The sequence below is a fragment of the Microtus oregoni genome, unplaced genomic scaffold (genome assembly GCF_018167655.1).
Source record: "Microtus oregoni isolate MIOR12 unplaced genomic scaffold, Mior012 000013F_ref0000133, whole genome shotgun sequence".
NCBI classification, from domain to species: domain Eukaryota; kingdom Metazoa; phylum Chordata; class Mammalia; order Rodentia; family Cricetidae; genus Microtus; species Microtus oregoni.
In genome coordinates this window covers 2,780,418-2,799,920 of record NW_024543072.1, presented here as the reverse complement: position 1 = coordinate 2,799,920, position 19,503 = coordinate 2,780,418, and the positions used below count along the sequence as shown (strand labels likewise).

The following is a 19,503-nucleotide window of genomic DNA, read 5'->3' as shown; positions in this document are numbered from 1 at the left end:
ACTGACTATCAAGACTACTGGATTTATGGAGTAGATCCTCTACTTCTTTTATCAAAAATGTGGGCCTCTAGATTTGTGTACATTACCCAGGAATTAATCAACATATGTAAGTGAGGATAGTGATAAACTCCATAAATTAGCATAAAAGTAAGTATAAGATATTTAAGAACATTGTCAGACAGTATGCTAATCTTAAAAATATGTATTTACATGGCTGGGAATGTAGTTCAAAGCTTGCATAGCATGTACAAACTCCACATATACAAAAAAATAAGTAATTTCAAAACTCATATAATGGTGTATAGGTTGGTTGCCACCCCCAGCTTATCATTGGAGACCTGGAGTAGAGTGTGAATGAATGTTTGTTTCTTCATTTCCAGTGATGATCAATGGCAAATATTGTTGTCCAAAGATATACTTCAACCACCGCTGCTTCTCAGGGCCGTATCTTAACAAAGGAAGAATTGCTGAGCTGCCGCAGTGTGTAGGACCTGGGAACTGTGTACTGGTACTTAGAGAGGTAAGGTTCTGACCTAGGACAGAACTTGGAAATTAAACAGGAGTCTCCCAGGCTCATCCATGGAGAGAATCATGTGCCACTGATAAACAGCTATAGGTTTAATCAAATGTAACTGTCATGTATGGTAGTTCCCTCTTAGCCATAATACAGTTCTAAGACATCAGATAGTGCCTCCAAATGAGAAAAGTAACAAGCCTGTCCCCCCCCCCCAATGTATTGTATTAAATCTTTTTTGTTCTTGTAACAAGATGCCTGAGGAAGGTTAGTTAAGAAGAAAAAGAGGTTTATTTAGTACATAGTTTTGGAGGCTAAAAAGTTCAAGACCAGGCATCCCTATTGATTTGGCTTGTGGTGAAGCTTTTCTTGACTGTGTCTAACCATAGTGAAGACTATACATGTGAGGAAGAAGTCTGTTGGCAAATAAGAAACTTGAGAAAGACTGGAAACCTACTGTCCCCCTGAGGTCATGTTTCCAGTTTTTCTTTTTGGTTTTTTCGAGAAGGGTTTCTCTGTGGTTTTGGAGCCTGTCCTGGAACTAGCTCTTGTAGACCAGGCTGGTCTCGAACTCACAGAGATCCGCCTGCCTCTGCCTCCCGAGTGCTGGGATTAAAGGCGTGTGCCACCACCGCCCGGCTTTGTTTCCAGTTTTTCTAAGGACCTCTTGTTTAAATTGCTGATGCTATCACAAAAAAAGGAAGAGGGAGGGAGGAAAGGAGAAAGGGAGGGAGGGAGAGAGGGAGGGAGGGAGGAAGAAGGAAGGAAAAGACAGATCTGACAAAACCAGTTCCCAGGAGAAAAGGGTATTTGCCTTATGATGCTGATTACAACCCTCAGTGTAGGGAGTCAAGACCACAGAAACTTGGGACAGCTGCACACTTTACAGCTGAGGAGCAGATGATGGATGGATACTGGCGTGCTCAGCTCACTTCCTCCCTTTTACATACCCAGAACCCAACTCCAGGGAGTGGTGCTGCTCACTTTTAGGCTGCATCAATCAACATAATCAAGATGATCCCCCTACAGAGGGGCCCACGAGGAAGTCAGATCCAGACAGTTCTTCACTGACACTCCTGTCCCAGGTTATTTTACAGTGTGTTAGTCTTCCACAATTAAACTGACCACGGCAGTGGGGCTGTGGTGCACGCCTTTAATCCCAGCACTCGGGAGGCAGAGACAGGTGGATGTCTGTGAGTTTAAGGCCAGCCTGATCTATCGAATGAGTTCCAGGTCATCCAGGACTGTTTCACAGAGAAACCCTATCTCAAAAAGCCAACAAACAAAGCAAAACCAAAAAAAAAAAAAAAAAAAAAAAAAAAAAAACCTAACCATGGCAACCTCCCACTCAGCCTCACTTCTTAAGAATTCTGTCACCTTCTAAATCCATCATACTGTGGACCATGATTCTGACACATAAGCTTGAGGAGGGGATAAAATTTAATTAATAAGTTAGACATGGTAAGTGATTAACAACAATAACAAATCGAAAATTATAACAATATACTATAATAAAAGATATATGAAAGTCCTCTTTCATATTACCTTACTAAGATGTACCTTCTACTTGTTATAATGTGAGATCAGATCAGCCTACATGACATTAGACTACTTCAAGAGTTGCTTGAGCCAGGACGAGCTCTGTGATATCTCTTGGACTGATCTGATAACTGGCACAGCCACTCAGAGGCCATGGATAATGTGTACAGCATGGGCACAGTAGGCAGAGATAATCCACATGCGTTGGTAGATGGTAAAGATTTCACTGGGGTCCTCAAAATCGTATACAGTTTACTGTGGGTCATATGTGGCTGCAACTCAGGGCACAAACCCATGGTGGAAACTGGGTACTACCATGCTGCATGGCAAATTGGCACACGATTGTTTCGACTCCTCAGGGATCATTCATCTAAGCAAATCTTCAGATGGGTTGCCTTCTTTCTAAAAAAAAGGTGTTGGTCAGAGACTGCCTGAGCACTGTATAGAGGACACTGGAAAGCTGGGAGTGGTGATGCATGCCTGTAATTCTAAAGGACTCTCAGTCTTGCTTGTCTGTAACCAGCTCTTAGATTCATTGATTCTTTGTGTTATTTATTTTAGTTTCATTAATATCTGCTCAGATTTTTATTATTTCTTGTCATCTTTTGGATTTGATTTGTTGTTGTTTTTCTAAATTCTTGAATTGCATCATTAGTAATTTATTTGTGCTTTTTCTGATTTTTTTTTTTTAATGTAGGCACTTAGAGCTATGAGTTTCCCCCAGGTGTTTTGTTGTATTGTGTTCTCATTGTTACTTAGTTCCAGGACTTTTTCATTTCTCGTTTGACCTGTTCATCATTCAGTACTGAGTGGGTTAATCTCTATGAGCGTATGTACTTAAGAGAGATTTCTTTGTTGTCAATTTTAAGTTTTATTGCATTATGATCAGATAAGAGACACAGTTCTTTCAGTTCTTCTGAATTGTGTAAAGAAAAAAATGTGTATGAATGCATGGGTTCACTGTGAGATTGGTTTACAACCAATAAGAGGTTGTATGGTATTAACTCGAGTCCATGATTAAGCTGTGAGTTTCTCAGGCTTTCAGTACCTTCAGCCACAATGTGTTGCACTGTTTGTAACAAGTTTGAGGACTTGAACCTGTCAGTCTTCTGAGTCTGAGGAACCTAGAGTTTGTGAACCAGACTCCTGGCCATCAGAAGAGTGATGCCTGTACAGTTTTTGTCAACTTGATATAAGCTAGAGTAATCAGGAAAGAAGAATTTCTGCTGAGAAAATGCCTCCATGAGATTGTCAGCAAGTCTCTGTTGCATTTTATTGGTTAATGAATGTAGGAGAGCCTAGTGCATTGTGGATAGTGCTACCTCTGGGCAGGCGGTCCTGGATTGTATAAGAAAGCAGGCTGTGCAATCCTTGAGAAGGAAACTAGTAAGCAGTGTTCCTCAATGGTTTCTGCTTCAGTTTTTGCTACTAGCTTCCTACCAGGCATGGCTTCTCCCGTTGAAAGACTGTAGCTTTTAAGTCAAGTAAACTCTTTTCTCCCCAGTCCCAAGTAAATACAATTGTCTATGCACCATGATGGGAAAAGCATTTGGAAGTACATGCTAGGGTACTTTTAAATTTGTGGTACTTGTTTTTTCCTGAATGTTGTGAAGAATCTGATTACTCTTAATTTGTAGCTGACATGCTTTTGCTTTTATTATTTTGTTAACATTCTTAACTGGAAATAATTTCCAAAATGCTTTCAAAATGCGTAAGGTTGGCAAGTGTATTAATATTCTAATGATCTGATTTTTCCTCCTCCCTCCTGAATCTATGTTTCTGCCTTAAAACCCATCTCAGGTCCTCACTTTACTTATCAATGCAGCCTACAAACCCAGTCGTGTCCTTCGTGAGCTCCAGCTGGACAAAGATTCTGTGTGGCATGGATGTGGGGAAGTCCTAAAAGCCAAGTGAGTAGAGTACCTCACCCTCTATTCTTGTAGCTGCTGCAGCTGTTTGTGGTAAAGAACCAGGCTGATTTTTTCTTTTTGATTTCTTTTATGTTATATGATAAAAATGAATTCTAAGAAATATAAATTTTACAAAACATAAACATAACACTTTTATTAGAGTGAAGATAGAAAAAATTGTTTTAAAACTTTTGTGAAAGTTTATGAACATTCACTACTGCTTTCTGACCTGAACTTTTTTTGCGGCAGGGTAGCAGTTGGCATATCATATTGTCCTTGAGCCACACTTTGAGGATCACTGCTCAGGATAAAGGAAGATTTAATAAAAAAGATGCTTTTAGAGTAATTAGTAAAAGTAGTACTTAAATTCAAGGCTGGGAAACAGAGCTCATTGATAGAGTGCTTTCCTAGCGCACTTCAGGCCCTTGGGTTGATCGCTCAGGTAAATGAATAAATAAGTGACTGCATACACATGTAAACTTTCACCTAAGATCAGAAAGCAAAGCCTTTGTCTTTCTTGTTTAAATAACTTAATTTTCAAGTTGTAGTGTACCAGATTGTCAGGGACTATCCTTGACAAAAATACCTCTTGCCAGGGTAGGGCATGGGGATCAGAAAAACAGTAAAGAGGATGAAGATGCAAACAGAATAATAAAAAGGAAAACACTGAATACTGGAATCACCTGCGTTTAATTTCCAGTTGCTTAAAATACCCCTGACCCCAAAGATAAGATAAAAAGACTGTATCAACATGATACAAGGAAATGAACATACTGATTGAAGGTTGTGGGCTACATTTTATTTCTAGAACAAGACAAGTATTGCTCACACCCCAGACTAAAACATTCTGTTGGCAAACCACTCACTGGGTGGAATCCATAGTTATCTCCTTAAAGGAGTAGGAACTTATTTGGATTCTTAGACTTTTGTTTGGAGTAGAAACAGATCTACTTCTCTATTCCTGAAATATAAGGTCTGGATATTAGCCATACCTGTTAACAATAATCTTGAGATAGCAGAACTCTACACCTAAATCTAGATTGGACCTTTGTTTGAGGTAGAAACAGATAATAACCTTGAATCAATAGAGATAAGTTCCAACTCTCTGACCTTTGGACAAGGTGAAATGGGCGCACATTTTTGGGCCTTCACACCAGATTTAAGTACAGAACTTTTTTTTTGTTTTGTTTTAAGTGTTCTGAAAGTACGGGGACTGGAAGGATGGCTCAGCAAATAAAAGCTCTGGCAGAGGACCCAGGTTCATTTCCCAGAAACCATATAGCAGCTCACAGCTATCTGTGACTCCCGTTCCAGGGCATCCAAAACCTTCACAGAGACATACATGCAGGCCAAACATAAGCACACATAGAATAAAAATAATCATTAAGAGAATTCTCAAGCTCTGAAGTCAAGTAAAGCTATTTTCAGCATACTTGTGTTAAATTTTTCTTAGGGTGAACATTGGTGCGATAAGTTTGGCATCTGATGTTTTCTGATTTTAGATATAAAGGGAAGAGTTATCGAGCTACTGTTGAGATAGTGAAGACAGCAGATCGAGTGCCTGAGTTCTGCCGACAAACATGTATCAAATTGGAATGTTGTCCTAACCTTTTTGGTCCACGGATGGTTCTGGATACATGTTCTGAAAACTGCTCCGTTCTTACAAAGACTAAATACAGTGAGTAATGGTTTTCAGATGTGTTAGCCTTAACATTTGTCATCTTACATCTTATAGAGATAGTCATGCTATCGGAGAAGCACAATCTTCTTCTATAAAGGATCAGATGATAATATACTGGGGTCATGTGATCTCATTCTATTTTGTTGTTTTATTATATTTTATCTTTTTAAAAAATCTTTAAAAATAGAACCAAGGAGGAATTCATTTTTGCAGAAAATTATATTAGAAAAAAATTATATTACTTTACTTCATAATCAGAATTATCCCCGCCCCCACTTGTTTCCTCTTTCCCTTCTTTTTTCCCTCCCTCCATGTGTGGTATTAGGTATTGAACCCAAGACTTCATGCATGCTAAGCAAACACCCTATCTCTAAGCTACATGCCAAGCCCCCCTTTTTTCTTTGTGTGTGTGTGTGGGGGGGGGGGTTGGAAGTTGTGGTCTTTGTTGGTTTAGTTTGACTTTTTTTTTTTTTAAACAAGGTCTTATTATGTAGCCCAGTTGCGCAGTATCACGCCCAGCTCTTGTTTTGAGACAGTCTTTCTGTATAGCCCTGACTGCCCTGGCTGCCCTAGAACTCACTGTGTAGCTTTGGGTTGCCTTGAACTTTCTGTCCGCCTTACTCAGCCTTCCAATTACTGGGCTTATAGGCATATACCACCATATAAGCTGTTGCATGTTTTTGTCTCTATATTCTAAATTTTAATTAAAAACAAGAAGTATTTAGAATACTCAGAACTTTTAATTCTAAACAAAGAACAAATTAAAGTTGAAGGACTTTTTCTTTTTTAACCATAAAAGACAATTGTAATCATTGAGAAATTTATTAAAGAATAAATAGTGGGTTGAAATAGAGGATCTAGAGATAAAGTGAAACTTGCGTAATCAGATGACTTTAACAAGGGTGACAGACAGTGAAGAAAGAACTGACATTATCTACCATGGCACCAGTAACAGTGAATATCCAAACAGAAAAACAAAAACCGAACTTTGTTTTTTTAATAATTCCATTTTAAAAAGAGAAAACCAATCCATAATATTAGGGAAATATCCTTAATGTGTGTGTCCAGCCAAGAATTCTCTCTAGAACATCTTATGAATTTCTACAACTCAGTAATATAAAAGGAAGTTATGAGATGACACAGAGCTGATAGCTGCATACCATTTTGAATATATTAACTACCACTGAATTGTGTACTTAAAATAGTTAATTGTATGTTACATGAGTTTCAGTTCAATTAATTTTTTTAAAAAAAATAGAAATATGTCTAGAATTAGTGATGATTTCACACAGCAGTTACTTCACTGAAGCCAGTAAATAGTAGACCGTCAGGTGAATTTTATATGTGAATATATCTCTGCAATTTTTTAAAAAAATTCCAAAATAAAAAGCAAGTTACAACTAGTGGGGCACTTATGCAGTCCTGGATTCAATCTACAAGTGTCACATTCTTTAGTTTTTTAAATAAAGTAAAAAGAAACCTTTAAACGATAAGAGGGTGGCACAAACATTGTGGAAGAAGATACACAAATACATAGTAAGCACATGGCAACAGCTCAGTACAGTTTGTTACTTGGGCAATGTAAGTTTGAGATTTGTAGTAACATGGATAGAACTGAAGTATGTTGTAATAAGAGGAACAACTCAGATACACAAATGTGGAAGCTACAGTTAGTAGTAGAATAGTGCTTCCTTCCTTACCAGAACCCGGGAAGAATGTGCAGGCAGTGGGGTGTAGTGGTTTTTTGGTGAGTACAACAGTGCAGTCAGGTTGCAAGGGCAGCTTTTCGTGTTCATGTGCACTTTGTGTGCACTCCTGTGTCGAGGCCCCAGGACAGAGGCCTGATGATGCTCAGCAATGCCATCTACCTCCTTTAAGACAAAGGCTCTTGTTATTTTTGGAGATAACTCTTAGACTGGTTATATGGAAGGCTAACTTTTGGCAACACCCTGTTTGAGCCTTGTTTGAGGAGCTAAAGAAATAGTTTTGTGACTAAGAGCACTTACTGCTCTTGCAAAGAACCTGAGCTGTTCATTACAACGTAATTAATTATGGTCAAAACCAGGATATGGCCCAAGTGCATATCAACAGTGAAATCGATGAATGGGTAAATCGATACTATAGAATCCTACCCACCAACATAAAGAATTGGCTACTTAAATAGGAAGCACAGATGAGACTAAAAGAATCATACTATATGAAAGAAGCATTTATAAACCAGTGCCCTCTGCAGGTGCTGCAGAGGCAAGTTCATCTGCAGTGAGGGAATCAGAAAAGTGGTTGCCTTGCAAATGAGTGATTGGGGCCTGAGAACTCTCTGATTGATGGAGATGTTGTCTACCTTGATAAAGTGAGGATTGTTTACATTTTTGCATGATAGTATAAATCAGATTATGTATTTCTCTGCTTATTCCAATGTGTGGAATTTAAACTACAAATGTGCTGTGCTAATGGAATCCTGTGGTTTTGAGGTACACAACAATAATGAAGGCACTTTTTTCCTTCTTTTTGGTCATTTATATTTAGCACACTATTATGGAAAGAAGAAAAATAAAAGAATTGGGAGGCCGCCTGGTGGTCATAGTAATTTAGCTTGTGCCCTGAAAAAAGCCAGTAAGAAGAGAAAAAGGCGGAAAAATATTTTTGTTCATAAGAAGAAACGGGCTTCTGCATCTGTTGACAATACCCCAGTGGGCTCACCCCAGGTATGAGATCTGTGACACATCCGTCCTTTATAGGGGCAAGTGACCGCTATTTTACAGTCTGCTATTTTTACATAGTACCGGTACATCTTTATAATTTCAATCTCTGCTCAGTAATGTTTTTGTGGTTCAGTGACTACTGGTTTGTCCTGAGTTTCAGTGAGATTTTTTTCCTTTTCTTTTAGGGAAGTGGGGGAGAAGATGAGGATGATGCAGATGATGGAGATGATGAGTCCTTAAGTGAGGGCAGCACATCTGAACAACAGGACGAGTTACAGGAAGAATCCGAAACGTCAGAAAAAAAATCAAGCTCATCTTCTCCCACCCAGAGTGAGATGTCCGCTCCATTGCCCCCAGACACACAGACGAGTAAAAAGGAACCCAACGCTCTTTTATTCTCAGATGATGAAAATAAGCCTCCTTCACCAAAGGTACCTTGTTGGAGGAAAAAAAAAATCTTTCATTTTCCTTTATATTCTGTCATTTATGGTGCTAGCTCACTTCTTTCCTTATGAACTTAGGAAGAATTTCTAGGGTCGGAGAGATGGTTTAGCAGTTAAGAGCACATCCTGCTCTTCTGGGGGACTCCAGGTGGATTTCTGGCACCTATTCCCTCAAGATTGCCTGGAATTCTAGTTCTGATGTCTTCTTCTGGCCCCTCTGTATACTGTGTGCATACATACACACACAAACACAAATAATAACAAAACTTAAAAAAATAATAAAGTGATCCTTGATGCTCTGGTTTTCATGTGTTTCAAGGATTATCTGGATATTATTTATAGAGGGACCTTCACAAGGAGCTGCTGGTTTTAAGTAAAAAAAAGTTTCATTGCTAGTTTATTTGCAACCTGCCTTTTGGTTTAGAGAAAAGTGTCATTTAAATAATTTTTTAGAATATGTATGGTTTTCTAGAAACAAATTATTTACCCATTTAATTCTTATTCACCTGTCTTGTTTAGCACATTTACTCTGTACATAAATGCACATTGTATGACTTATATAATAGTTCCAGCTACAGCTAACTTACTTTAGAACTGGTAGCGTATGCTTGCCTACCGTGCATAAAGCCCTAAGCTCAATCCCCAGCATAGTATAAAACCAGGTGTGTTGACATACATATTCTTTAACCCCAGTACTTGGGAGATGGAGGCAGGGAATCAGTTCAAAGCTATCCTGGGTGCCTCATGAAACCCCCTCTAAAATAAACAGAACTGTACTTTTAAAATGTCCCGTTAACAGGGACAATAAAAGATTTCTTCTTGTTGTTCTCATCTGAAATGACATTTGCCATAGCATCCTATCAGAGAACAACCAAAACAGTCCAGAAACACATTGGAAATATAAATAAATTTGATAAAATTCATTATTATAAGTTTCCCAGGTAGCTAATGCTTGTGAGCCTCTTATCTCCTTTGCTGGAAGAAAGCAGTCCGAGAGAGTGAGAATAGGGGCACGGGAGAGGTTAGTCTTAAGTCTACTTTAACTCCTGTCTTAAAGGATTATGGGATCTCTTTGGGGAGAGGTTTTTAAAATGTTAGTGCTTTAACCAATTGGCATCATCTTGTTGTTGAAGGAAATAAGGATTGAAGTTGATGAAAGGCTTCACCTGGACAGTAACCCACTGAAGTGGAGTGTGGCAGATGTTGTGCGGTTCATCAGATCCACTGACTGTGCGCCACTGGCAAGAATATTCCTGGACCAGGTAATCATGAATAGCATAATCTGTAATAATGTATGTCTGTTTGGTAAAGAGCTATGTGTATAATAGGCAAAAATTACAAGATTTAGGAAATAATATTTTGGTACAAAAGATTGTTATGGTTCCCTTTTGCTACTCATAGGACTTGTACCATAATTGCAGCAGATTATTGCTTCGTTTTCCCTCAAAATTGAATTCTATCCTATAAATATTTAAATGATTTAAATATTTAAAATCAGGCATCTATTAATTGACCTCATCTTTTTAAAAACAATGTTTGTTTGTTTTAATTTTATGTGCATTGATGATTTGCCATGGGTGTCGGGTTCCCTGGACCTAGAATTATAGACAGTTGTGAGCTACCATGTGGGTGCTGGGAATTGAACTCAGAACCTTTGGAAGAACTCAGAACCTTTGGAAGAACAGTCAGTGAACCATCTCTCCAGCCCTGATGCTTTTAAACTTAAAAAAGTTAGCATCTCTAATATACCAGACTCTAGAGTGGTGACCAGTTTTTATGCAGGTATGGTGAAACACGAATAGCTATGGAAGGCAGAAGATGTAGCTATATTCAGAACAGCATCTATGGCTCTTGCCCCAGTGCTTGGGTAGTTGTGGTAGGAGGCTCACAAGTTGGAAGCCAGCCTGGGTTACATAGTGAATTTGAAGCCAGTCTAGGCTACATAGTCAGACCATGTCCCAAAAATAAAACAAAGGCCTGGTCATCTTTGAAGTTTTTTATAATGAATTTTACAAAGTAGGAGAACATTAGTATTTTCAAATAGTTTTAGATTTAGAAAGAGTTCTTTAGTCGGGCGTGGTGTCTCACGGCTTTAATCCCAGCACTCAGGAGGCAGAGATAGTTGGATCTCTTGAGTTCGAGGCCAGCCTGGTCTACAAAAGAGTTCCAAGACAATCAGGACGGTTACACAGAGAAACCCTGTCTCAAAAAAAAAAAAAAAAAAAAAAAAAACAGAAGAAAAGAAAAAGAAAGAGTCCTTTAAAAGTATTTTTTCTTTTCACAATTAATTGTTAGTTACAGGGCTTCATAGATATCGAATTTCTGTTGAGCAGAATCTGTAGATTAATGTCTCAAGGCTGGTAAAATTTATTACTAACTCCGAAAGCTTCTCAGGGTGATGGAGTCTGGCACTTTTTAAAGGGGAAACTAATGCAGGGAAACAGAGAACTGTAGTTATGGCAGTGCAAGTAGGAACTGCCATGAAGAAGCTTCATTTGTGCGCATATCATGGACTCTGTTCTTTGTCCTCAACAGGAAATCGATGGGCAGGCCCTTTTGCTCCTTACCCTTCCCACCGTTCAAGAGTGCATGGACTTGAAGTTGGGCCCTGCCATCAAGCTTTGCCATCACATAGAGAGGATCAAGTTTGCTTTTTATGAGCAGTTTGCTAACTGAGGACAAGCAGGGGGAGCCGGGTCTTTAAAGCACAGTTCAGTAAACCGTTTGCCCTGCTCTCCAGGTGGCTGCAGTCGTCCTGGGGCTGTGGGCCCTGCAAATGTTAGCTAGCTTTCTTTGCACTTTCAGGGAAGGAGGACATGCACTGAGGAAGCGCAAGCAGCACAAAAATGGCTCTCCTGCAGTGGAAATACGACTTCTGCTCAGAAGATTGCAGTTTCCAAAAGTTGTGAGAAAACAACCTTAAAACTGTGGATTCCCATGAATGGAAAAACAGAGTGATCTGGACAGCACCTGTTTGGTTCTCTCCATTCTGTCCCTTCCCACTGTAGACTGAACTTGGTTCTTGAAGAGAGAGGACACAGCTTTAAGTCAGCACTGACTTGGGACTGTGCCTAAGGCACATCAGTGCTTCATTGTCATTGTGTTTTTAAGCTTTTTTTTTTTTTAAATTAAAGCAGTTCATTTTGGGGATAATTATATGGCTCTAGGGTTTTGAATGTATAGTTACACGTTGATCCATTTTAAAATCTATTCATAGGAGTTTCTTTTTTACTACCTCTGTTGATGACTGCGCTTACAGCCATGAGTGACATTTTTTGTATGATGCCATTTTTAAGCTGAATGCTGAAACTATGACAGAAGTTAGAGAAGGCCCTGTCTGCTTTCTTAACGACATCACGTGGCACTTACTCTAGTCCCTTAACCAGTTTCTCCTCAGAATTCTACTGTTGCGTCCTTCATCTTTACCCAGTTTTGGCCACCATTGTTAAGCGGCCTCACAAAGACTAATGTCTGGTGTTTCAGTTTTGAAAGATACTTAAGTGGCTTTTATTTATGTTTATTTTTCTCTAGAGTTTTTTGACTACCTCTGTTTCATCTCTGGAGTCTCTGCTCTCAGTGACAATCAGTGGTGTCCTTTGGCTCCACTGTAAAGCCCATTTTCCCGGTCTTCTAGGTGTGTCCAGGAAGAAGCACAGGAGAGAAACTCTGGCTTTGGGGGCTTAGTAGCGTCCTTGGTTATGAGTATTGAGGAGTCTGTGACAACGCCACCCCAAATGTCCCAGATCTTGCTTCATCTGGAAAGCCAATCAGAGCTGGTTGGTACTTGGATGGGAAAGGTAGTGGAGGAGTCTGGACCTCTGAAGCCATGCTTATACCTGTCTCCAGTCACACCAGTTTAAATTGAATGTAATTTACATTCTGAGAAATCCCATTCAGTAGCTCAGTGTTTGAATTTTTTTTTTTCAATTAAACTCAAGTTGACATGAAATTCCAGGTGAATTTTCACTTTTAATGACATTGTTAGCTATTATAGAAAATAGCACTTGCTATGTTGTAGCCATGAGTAAGGAAAGACATACTGCACACGTTGCCTCCTTTAAATGTTTTCCTTGTTGATTATTTATTTATTTATTTATTTATTTATTTATTTTTTGGTTACCTTGATCTCTACAGATTTATACCCTAAGCATTTTTTTCCTCAAGAATTGAAAATGTTTTAAAATTGCAAACCGAGTAAATTCTGAACAACTATACAAATTGCAAATATAAGGTAATATTACAAATTTAAATTGTGAATTTTTTTTTCTTTTCTCACCTCAACCCCCACTTGTTTTTATGAACACTGGGAAAGTCTGTAGACTGGATCCTGTTCTTCATTGGATAACTCTTGACCTGACAGCCAAGTCTTAAAACAGTGACTATTCACATCGTCACCATCAGGCATATCTGGAAGAAGCTTCATCTAAGTAACAGCTCACTGTCTGAGCTCACTTAGAAATCCAGCTTTTAAAAAATAACTGGAGTTCTCATGCCGCTGGAGAGAAACGTACTTGATAGTAGTAATAAATAGCTGGTATTGGCAGGCTGATTTGGGGTGGCTGTCTTCATAGAATTTCCCGAGACCTCAGCAGTTAAGTCAATACAAGAGGGGGGTCTCCTGAGAACCTAAACATATACCTGTAGTAAAAGGAGGGGTGACAGCAATCACTGTGCCATTATGTCGTTCTATCAGAGATGACTGGCCCTAAGTAGTCCCGAGTGGGGGAGGGGTGGGGCACAATGGTCTTGTCTGACTGTACCATCATTAGTTTCTGCTTTATCCTGTAGAAAGGCCAGTCATAAATTAGGCGAGTGAGGAGAGCACACTTACTGGGATACGGCATGCTCTTGTCTGCCCCATCCCTCCTCCCAGGTGTCACACATAAGAGGATTGTATGAGAATTCCGCAAAAAAACTTTTTTAAAGTATAAAATCCTAATCCCAGATTGGGTATGGTGGTGCATACCTCTAGTCCCAGCACTTGGGAAGTGGAAATGAGGATCAGAAGTTTAAGATCATCCTCAGCTACACAGTGAGTTCTGGGCTAGCCTGGACTATATGGGACCCTGTTTCGTTCTGCTTTTGTTTTGTTTCCCATTTATCTAACAAAGATGCTAGGGTTAGGTTGGGTAGGAGTGATGTTCAGTTATGATCATTCTGAGATTCTTAAGGTGGTAATACCTTGCATTGTTGGGGAAGGGGTTTGTATTTTGGACATTTGTATGTGAAGTCTGTTTCTGAGAAAGCCAACCTCATAAATTTATTAGAGGTGTGTTGTCTGGAGTTTCCCTGCACTTGTTCCCACAGCTTGCCTACTGTCAAGTTTTTTGTGATCTATGTTTAACTTGGGTTGACAAACTTAGAAACACATGGAAGGCCTCTTCTCCTAGACCTGAGAAGTTAGCGAACTTAAACTAGACTTTACAGCTATGCTGGTCTTTTTAGCCAACCGTTGACTTGTTCGTGCAGATTGGCCCCAATGTTTTGACTATATTTCCTGGGTTTCTTGTGACTGCTATTTTCCTTTGTGAGCCACCTTCATCCTTTTAAAGTATAGGGATGCATTAATGGAGCCTTTGAATTCTATCTTTAGCCTTTCTATAGCAATGTACTTGGTTCCCTGTGTTTATAATATGGATCCAGGAAAGATATTAGTCAACCTCTGGAAAGGATGATCTTGGTACATATTTATGAATTATGATAGAGGCAGGCTTAGAAAACCACCGAGTTTGGCCTTCGTGTGTCTCTTTTCCTAGAAGTAAAATGTTTTTCACTACAAGGGAAAGAGCATCGGACCAAAGCTTCTCAAACACTTGAGTACATTTTACTTGCCCTCTAGAGCCGATTCAGTTACTAGCATGATGCCCTGAATACAGCTTAAGGCATGTAGGGCTTACAACACCCACCCCTCTCAAGCCAGCACTGTTTCTAAGAGACACAGAACATCAGGGAACCTAAATGAAAGGTAACAGCAATGTAAAATCATTGTAAAACCTGTCACTGATACTTATTGTTACTTGGTACCTCTCAGCAAAAACTTAGATTGAAGAGATTCTTTTCTGGTTTCATTGATTATTAGAAGTGCTGGCAGTCTTTGGACTGTGAAAACACAGTGAGTTCAAACTTGTCTTACATACTGGGGATATTCCATGTGTGTGCAGATTCATACAGGTCCCTAAGTAATCTGTTTTATCAGTAGGACGTATGTTGTCCTTTTGAAGTGAGGAAGGCAAATCACTAACAGAAGCTAAGTAGAAAACTTGAGCTAACAAGATACTCCCTCTGTAAATTTGGATGTCTCCCGTCTTAGGACCTTTGTATGTTGCTGTCTTGTGGCCATGGTTTTGATTAGAAACTGTAAGGGCAGAGCCTCCTGTACAACCAAGAAGTAATGGTCACTTTCCCAGAATTGGCTTTATTCACTTTGAATGTTTTACTTATGAATTTTGATGATTGCTTTGTATGAGAATATATGTACTTGGAGAGTTTGAATTTATCCGCATAAGCTACCCATTGACCTAAAGTTTTGTTGTAAGAAATCTAAGACCAAATGGATCTGGTTCCAGGTCCATTCATTCACTTGGGAATTGTTTTCCTCAGTGCTTGTCTTCAGCCACACCGGTAGCTTTGCTCTGTGAGCAGCATTAAGTTTGAGACATAAGGTAATGGTTATTAAACGCAGTGCATGGTGATTTTTTTCTTGCTGCTGGGTTTAAGAAGTCAAAATTTCACAGGAACCTGAAGAAACAGGAATGAAGTTTGTCGGGGAGGTCTAAGACTCTGTTTGTGCTTTTTCTAACTAGTCTGGCGTGGCATTCTGGCCTACCACAGTGAAGCATTGTGAAAGGGAGACAGGCAGCAGAGTCACCAGACAGTTGTCACTACAGCCGTAGAGTGCTCCGGGGAGGAGGGGGTGAGCTTGCTGACTTTGCTGACCGTGAAGCCGTGTCACCGTTGCTAATGTGTGAGAGGGACTGTACTCAGGATGTGTGGAGACTCAGGCCTAAGGGTTCCTGTATGGCTTATCTGCCTGTGTCTAGCTTGGCAGAATAGGGGCGGTCACAGAATGTTGATCAGATCGCACAGCAGATCGCAAAGCAGATTGATTGGTAGAGACAGAAGTCTACAAAGCTTAGGCAGTCTCTAGTCCGTTTGAGGTCTCTGGAGAAAATAGTTTGAATGTTTCTCTGGAGAGTGCTCATTTGCTTTTCCCTCACCTCCCTCCTCTTTTTTTAGTTGAATTTTCTCTAATGACAATCAGAGGCCTGCCAGGATTGGGACTCCAGGCTGGTTCCAGCTCTGTCCTTAGGCCTTTCCAGTACTCTCTCCTTGGAAGTAATGCACCTTATTTAATGTATTTCGCTTTAAAAAAAAAATCAAGTTGCTTGTTTGAAACAAAATGAGATGCTTTTGGCTTTGTATCCTACCTGCTTGCTGTTTTTACTCTTAATTTAAAATTTATGCATTGAAGACCAAGTACACTTAAGGAGAAATATGCACTAGAATACCTATTTCCCATCAAGTTTGATGGTTATAATTTTAAAGGATTAAAAACAAAGCAAAACTATTTTGAATGAATATATGTGTGCTTTTCTTTCTTTTGGCAAATTAGTAAGTTTGTGATATGACCGTTTTAAGTGGCTGTGAGAAAATTAAACAGGTATTAGTTTGTCTTTAACTTCATTTGTGCTAATTTCATAGTGAGAAAAGCTTCTGGCTAAATTGCATTCTCCGAGACTCTTTCCAGTGGGCCTCAGCTTCATTGCTAAGTACATTCTCCCAAACTCTTTCTAATGAGTGAGAGAGACCCTTCCTACAAATAAAGGTCTAGAAGCCCCCTGTTTTTTGCTATCCCTTCTGGATTTAGATTTTTTTTTTTTTAAGTTTCTAAGAAGAGATGGAGTAAGCAGAATCCTCTTGTCTTTTGTTCTCTGCAGGCCTTAGAATCATCCATATATGAATGTGTACAGGGCAGTGTTTTATCCCAAACATTTTTCACCTCTATGTGCAATTTTTTCTTGAACTATGTCTTCAAGTAACTAATAATCTTTTTGTTTGTTTGTTTTGTTCTGTTTTTCTAGACAAGGTTTTTCTGTATAGCCTTGGCTGTCCTAGAACTTGCTCTGTAGACCAGAATGGCCTTGAACTCAGAAATCCACCTGCCTCTGCCTCCTGAGTGCTGGGATTTGTGTGTGCCACCATCACCTGGTTGTAACTAATAATCTCATGCCCAGTTATAGTCTCTTCTGCTTTAAGACACATTCTCTGGTTCTCCTGAACATGAACTGTATCTGTTAGGTGTTTTTTTTGTTGTTGTTTTTTTTTTTTTAATAAGATCCTTCTTGAACTTACAGGGAATAATGCAGTTTTAACTTTCCTTTTTCCATTTTGTTTCTTAATGTTTCCCCCATGGTCAGTAAATTTGTGGAGAATTTTCTAATTTAAGTTAAAATTCAGTTAAATTTACATTTGTCGTATGCTAAATCTGTTGGATTCAAGAGTGAATCAAGACTAGTTCTACCTTCAGGAAGCTCATCCTCAGGTCACACAGCTGACTCTGTCCTACCTCTAACAGTCTGAAAAGCATTGCACACAAGGAAAATGTGCACACAGTGGGGAGGGCGGTCAGGTGGGCTTGCTGCGTGAGCAGGAGGAGGAAGCAGCATCCATACAGTCAGAATGCTATATGAGTAGGTCGAGAGGCTGGAGAATTGCACTTTCTTATGAATTATAGAGTTATTATTCCTGCTAACCTAGGAAATCTTTAGATATCATTTAGACCTCTTTGATAATTAGAACTTCTTGGGGAGATTTCTTCTGAGATATTATTTATTATTCAACAATAATAATAAGTTGGACCTGTATCACACATATGTTCATTGACATGGAGCAGGAAGGTCAGGGCTCTGGGACTCCAATAGGAGTCTAGAGAGACACCAGAGAAGTCTAGGAGTCTGGGTAGGAAGAGTTAAATGGGTGTGTGTCTGCACACTGGTATATTGAAGATCAGCAAATATCCATCGTTAGCATTAAAAAAAAATCAGGCTGGGTGTGGTGGTGTATGCCTTGAGGCAGAGGCCGGCAGATCCTGGTCTATATAACATGTTCCAGACCTGGTTTTAAAAAAAATTCAATTTGGGGGCTGGAGAGATGGCTCAGAGGTTAAGAGCATTGCCTGCTCTTCCAAAGGTTCTGAGTTCAATTCCCGGCAACCACATGGTGGCTCACAACCATCTGTAATGGGGTCTGGTGCCCTCTTCTGGCCTGCAGGGATATGTGCAGGTAGAACACTGTATACATAATAAATAAATAAATAAATAAATTCAATTTGTAATCATACCTCATAAGTGAGCAAAGCAGGGACATGCACATGCTAACTTCTCATTTAAATTCACTCTTCTAGAAAAAGTGGCTGGGTTGAAGGAAAAAGGAGCCAAGTTTAGTGCTCCCTTGGAGGCAGAGGTGAAAGGATCATTTGAGTCCAGAAGTTCCAGATCAGCCTAGGCAATTCAACAAGACCCCAATCTCAAACAACACAGCAAAATCAGACTGGAGTCACGGGCCTGTAATCCCAGAGCTTGGGTGCAGGCTAGGGATCAGGAGTTCAAGGCTATCCTTGTTTGTCCATCCGCCTGGACTATATAAAATCCTGTTTCAAAACAAAAACTCCACAAATTATGTTTAGGATTCGGGGGACGACTCACTTTGGAGCATTGGCTAATGAATCTAATCCTCTGGCTTTTGACCATAAAAGTAGAACATTCAGTGTCTGGCGTGGCAAGAAAACAGTCTGAGATTGAACACCTTGCTTCAGCATAATGTAGCTGCAAGTTACTGGGCTCCATTTCTGAAGTGGTGAATCCAAATCTGGGGGCAAAATCCATGTCCAGGGATAAAAGATTCACTCACCTTGAAGGGTAAAGGGATCTAACGACAGACTTAATCACTGTCCCTGACGCTACCCTCAAGACCTAGATAAAGCACCAGATTCTGTGGATTTTCTTTAACACAGTCTGGCTCACCTGCTCTGTCTACCTGCAGATTCCCCTCGGCCCCGCCCCCTAGCCCTGGCCGGAGCCCCGCCCCCGGAGAGGCGAAGCCCGCCTCACGCCTGGCCCGACCAATCAAGCTCTGCGATCTCAGACGTAGGGTTACGCGCGGCGCCGGGGCGGCCGCGAGCTGAGGTACCGGTTCCCAGCTCCAGGTCCCGGGTCGCGGCTGGGCGGCGCGGCCCGGGCTGCAGCGAGGCCGGGCGGCCCCTCGCGCCCTGCCGCCAGGCCGCCATGCAAGGCTCGGGAGGGAACGTGAGCCGCGGACTGCCGGGAGGGCCGGCCTCCACGGTCGCGTCCGGGGCGGGCCGCTGTGAGAGCGGCGCGCTCATGCACAGTTTCGGCATCTTCCTGCAGGGGCTGCTCGGCGTCGTGGCCTTCAGCACATTGATGCGTGAGTCCGGGACCCCAGCTTCTCCCCGGCCCCGTCGCCGGCCGCGGGCCAGCCCCACCCCAGGGACCCTCCTGCCCGTAGAGTTCCGGCCTGGGGACCGGGCCCTAGGGCTGCGGTGCCTCCCTCTCCCGCGAGACCGTGCTGGGCGTTCGCAGTCTGGAAGGGAGTCCCGGACCCTCACACTCCTCGGCTTATCACGGCTGCTTTGGGCCAGGAGTGCCCCTGCCCCTCGCCGTCTTAGACTTGTCTCTTACCAGATGCCAGCCTAAAA

At 40.7% G+C, this 19,503-nt stretch overlaps 2 protein-coding genes across 6 annotated transcripts in view; both read left to right on the top strand.

The window, feature by feature from the left end:
- Positions 1–16,429, top strand: part of Sfmbt1 (Scm like with four mbt domains 1) — a 100,451-nt gene extending 84,022 nt beyond the window's left edge. For all 5 annotated transcript variants that reach the window (XM_041662529.1, XM_041662532.1, XM_041662528.1 and 2 more), the window contains 7 exons: positions 381–520; positions 3,854–3,963; positions 5,466–5,641; positions 8,171–8,349; positions 8,532–8,777; positions 9,923–10,051; positions 11,325–16,429. In XM_041662529.1, coding sequence (XP_041518463.1) covers positions 381–520; positions 3,854–3,963; positions 5,466–5,641; positions 8,171–8,349; positions 8,532–8,777; positions 9,923–10,051; positions 11,325–11,465 — 1,121 coding nt within the window. In that variant the 3' untranslated portion in view covers positions 11,466–16,429. The remainder of the gene's footprint in view (positions 1–380; positions 521–3,853; positions 3,964–5,465; positions 5,642–8,170; positions 8,350–8,531; positions 8,778–9,922; positions 10,052–11,324) is intronic.
- A 2,527-nt stretch (positions 16,430–18,956) lies between these two features.
- Positions 18,957–19,503, top strand: part of LOC121455114 (store-operated calcium entry regulator STIMATE) — a 41,832-nt gene continuing 41,285 nt past the window's right edge. The window contains exon 1 of the mRNA XM_041662673.1: positions 18,957–19,232. Within this exon, the coding sequence (XP_041518607.1) occupies positions 19,073–19,232 (160 nt within the window). The 5' untranslated portion in view covers positions 18,957–19,072. The remainder of the gene's footprint in view (positions 19,233–19,503) is intronic.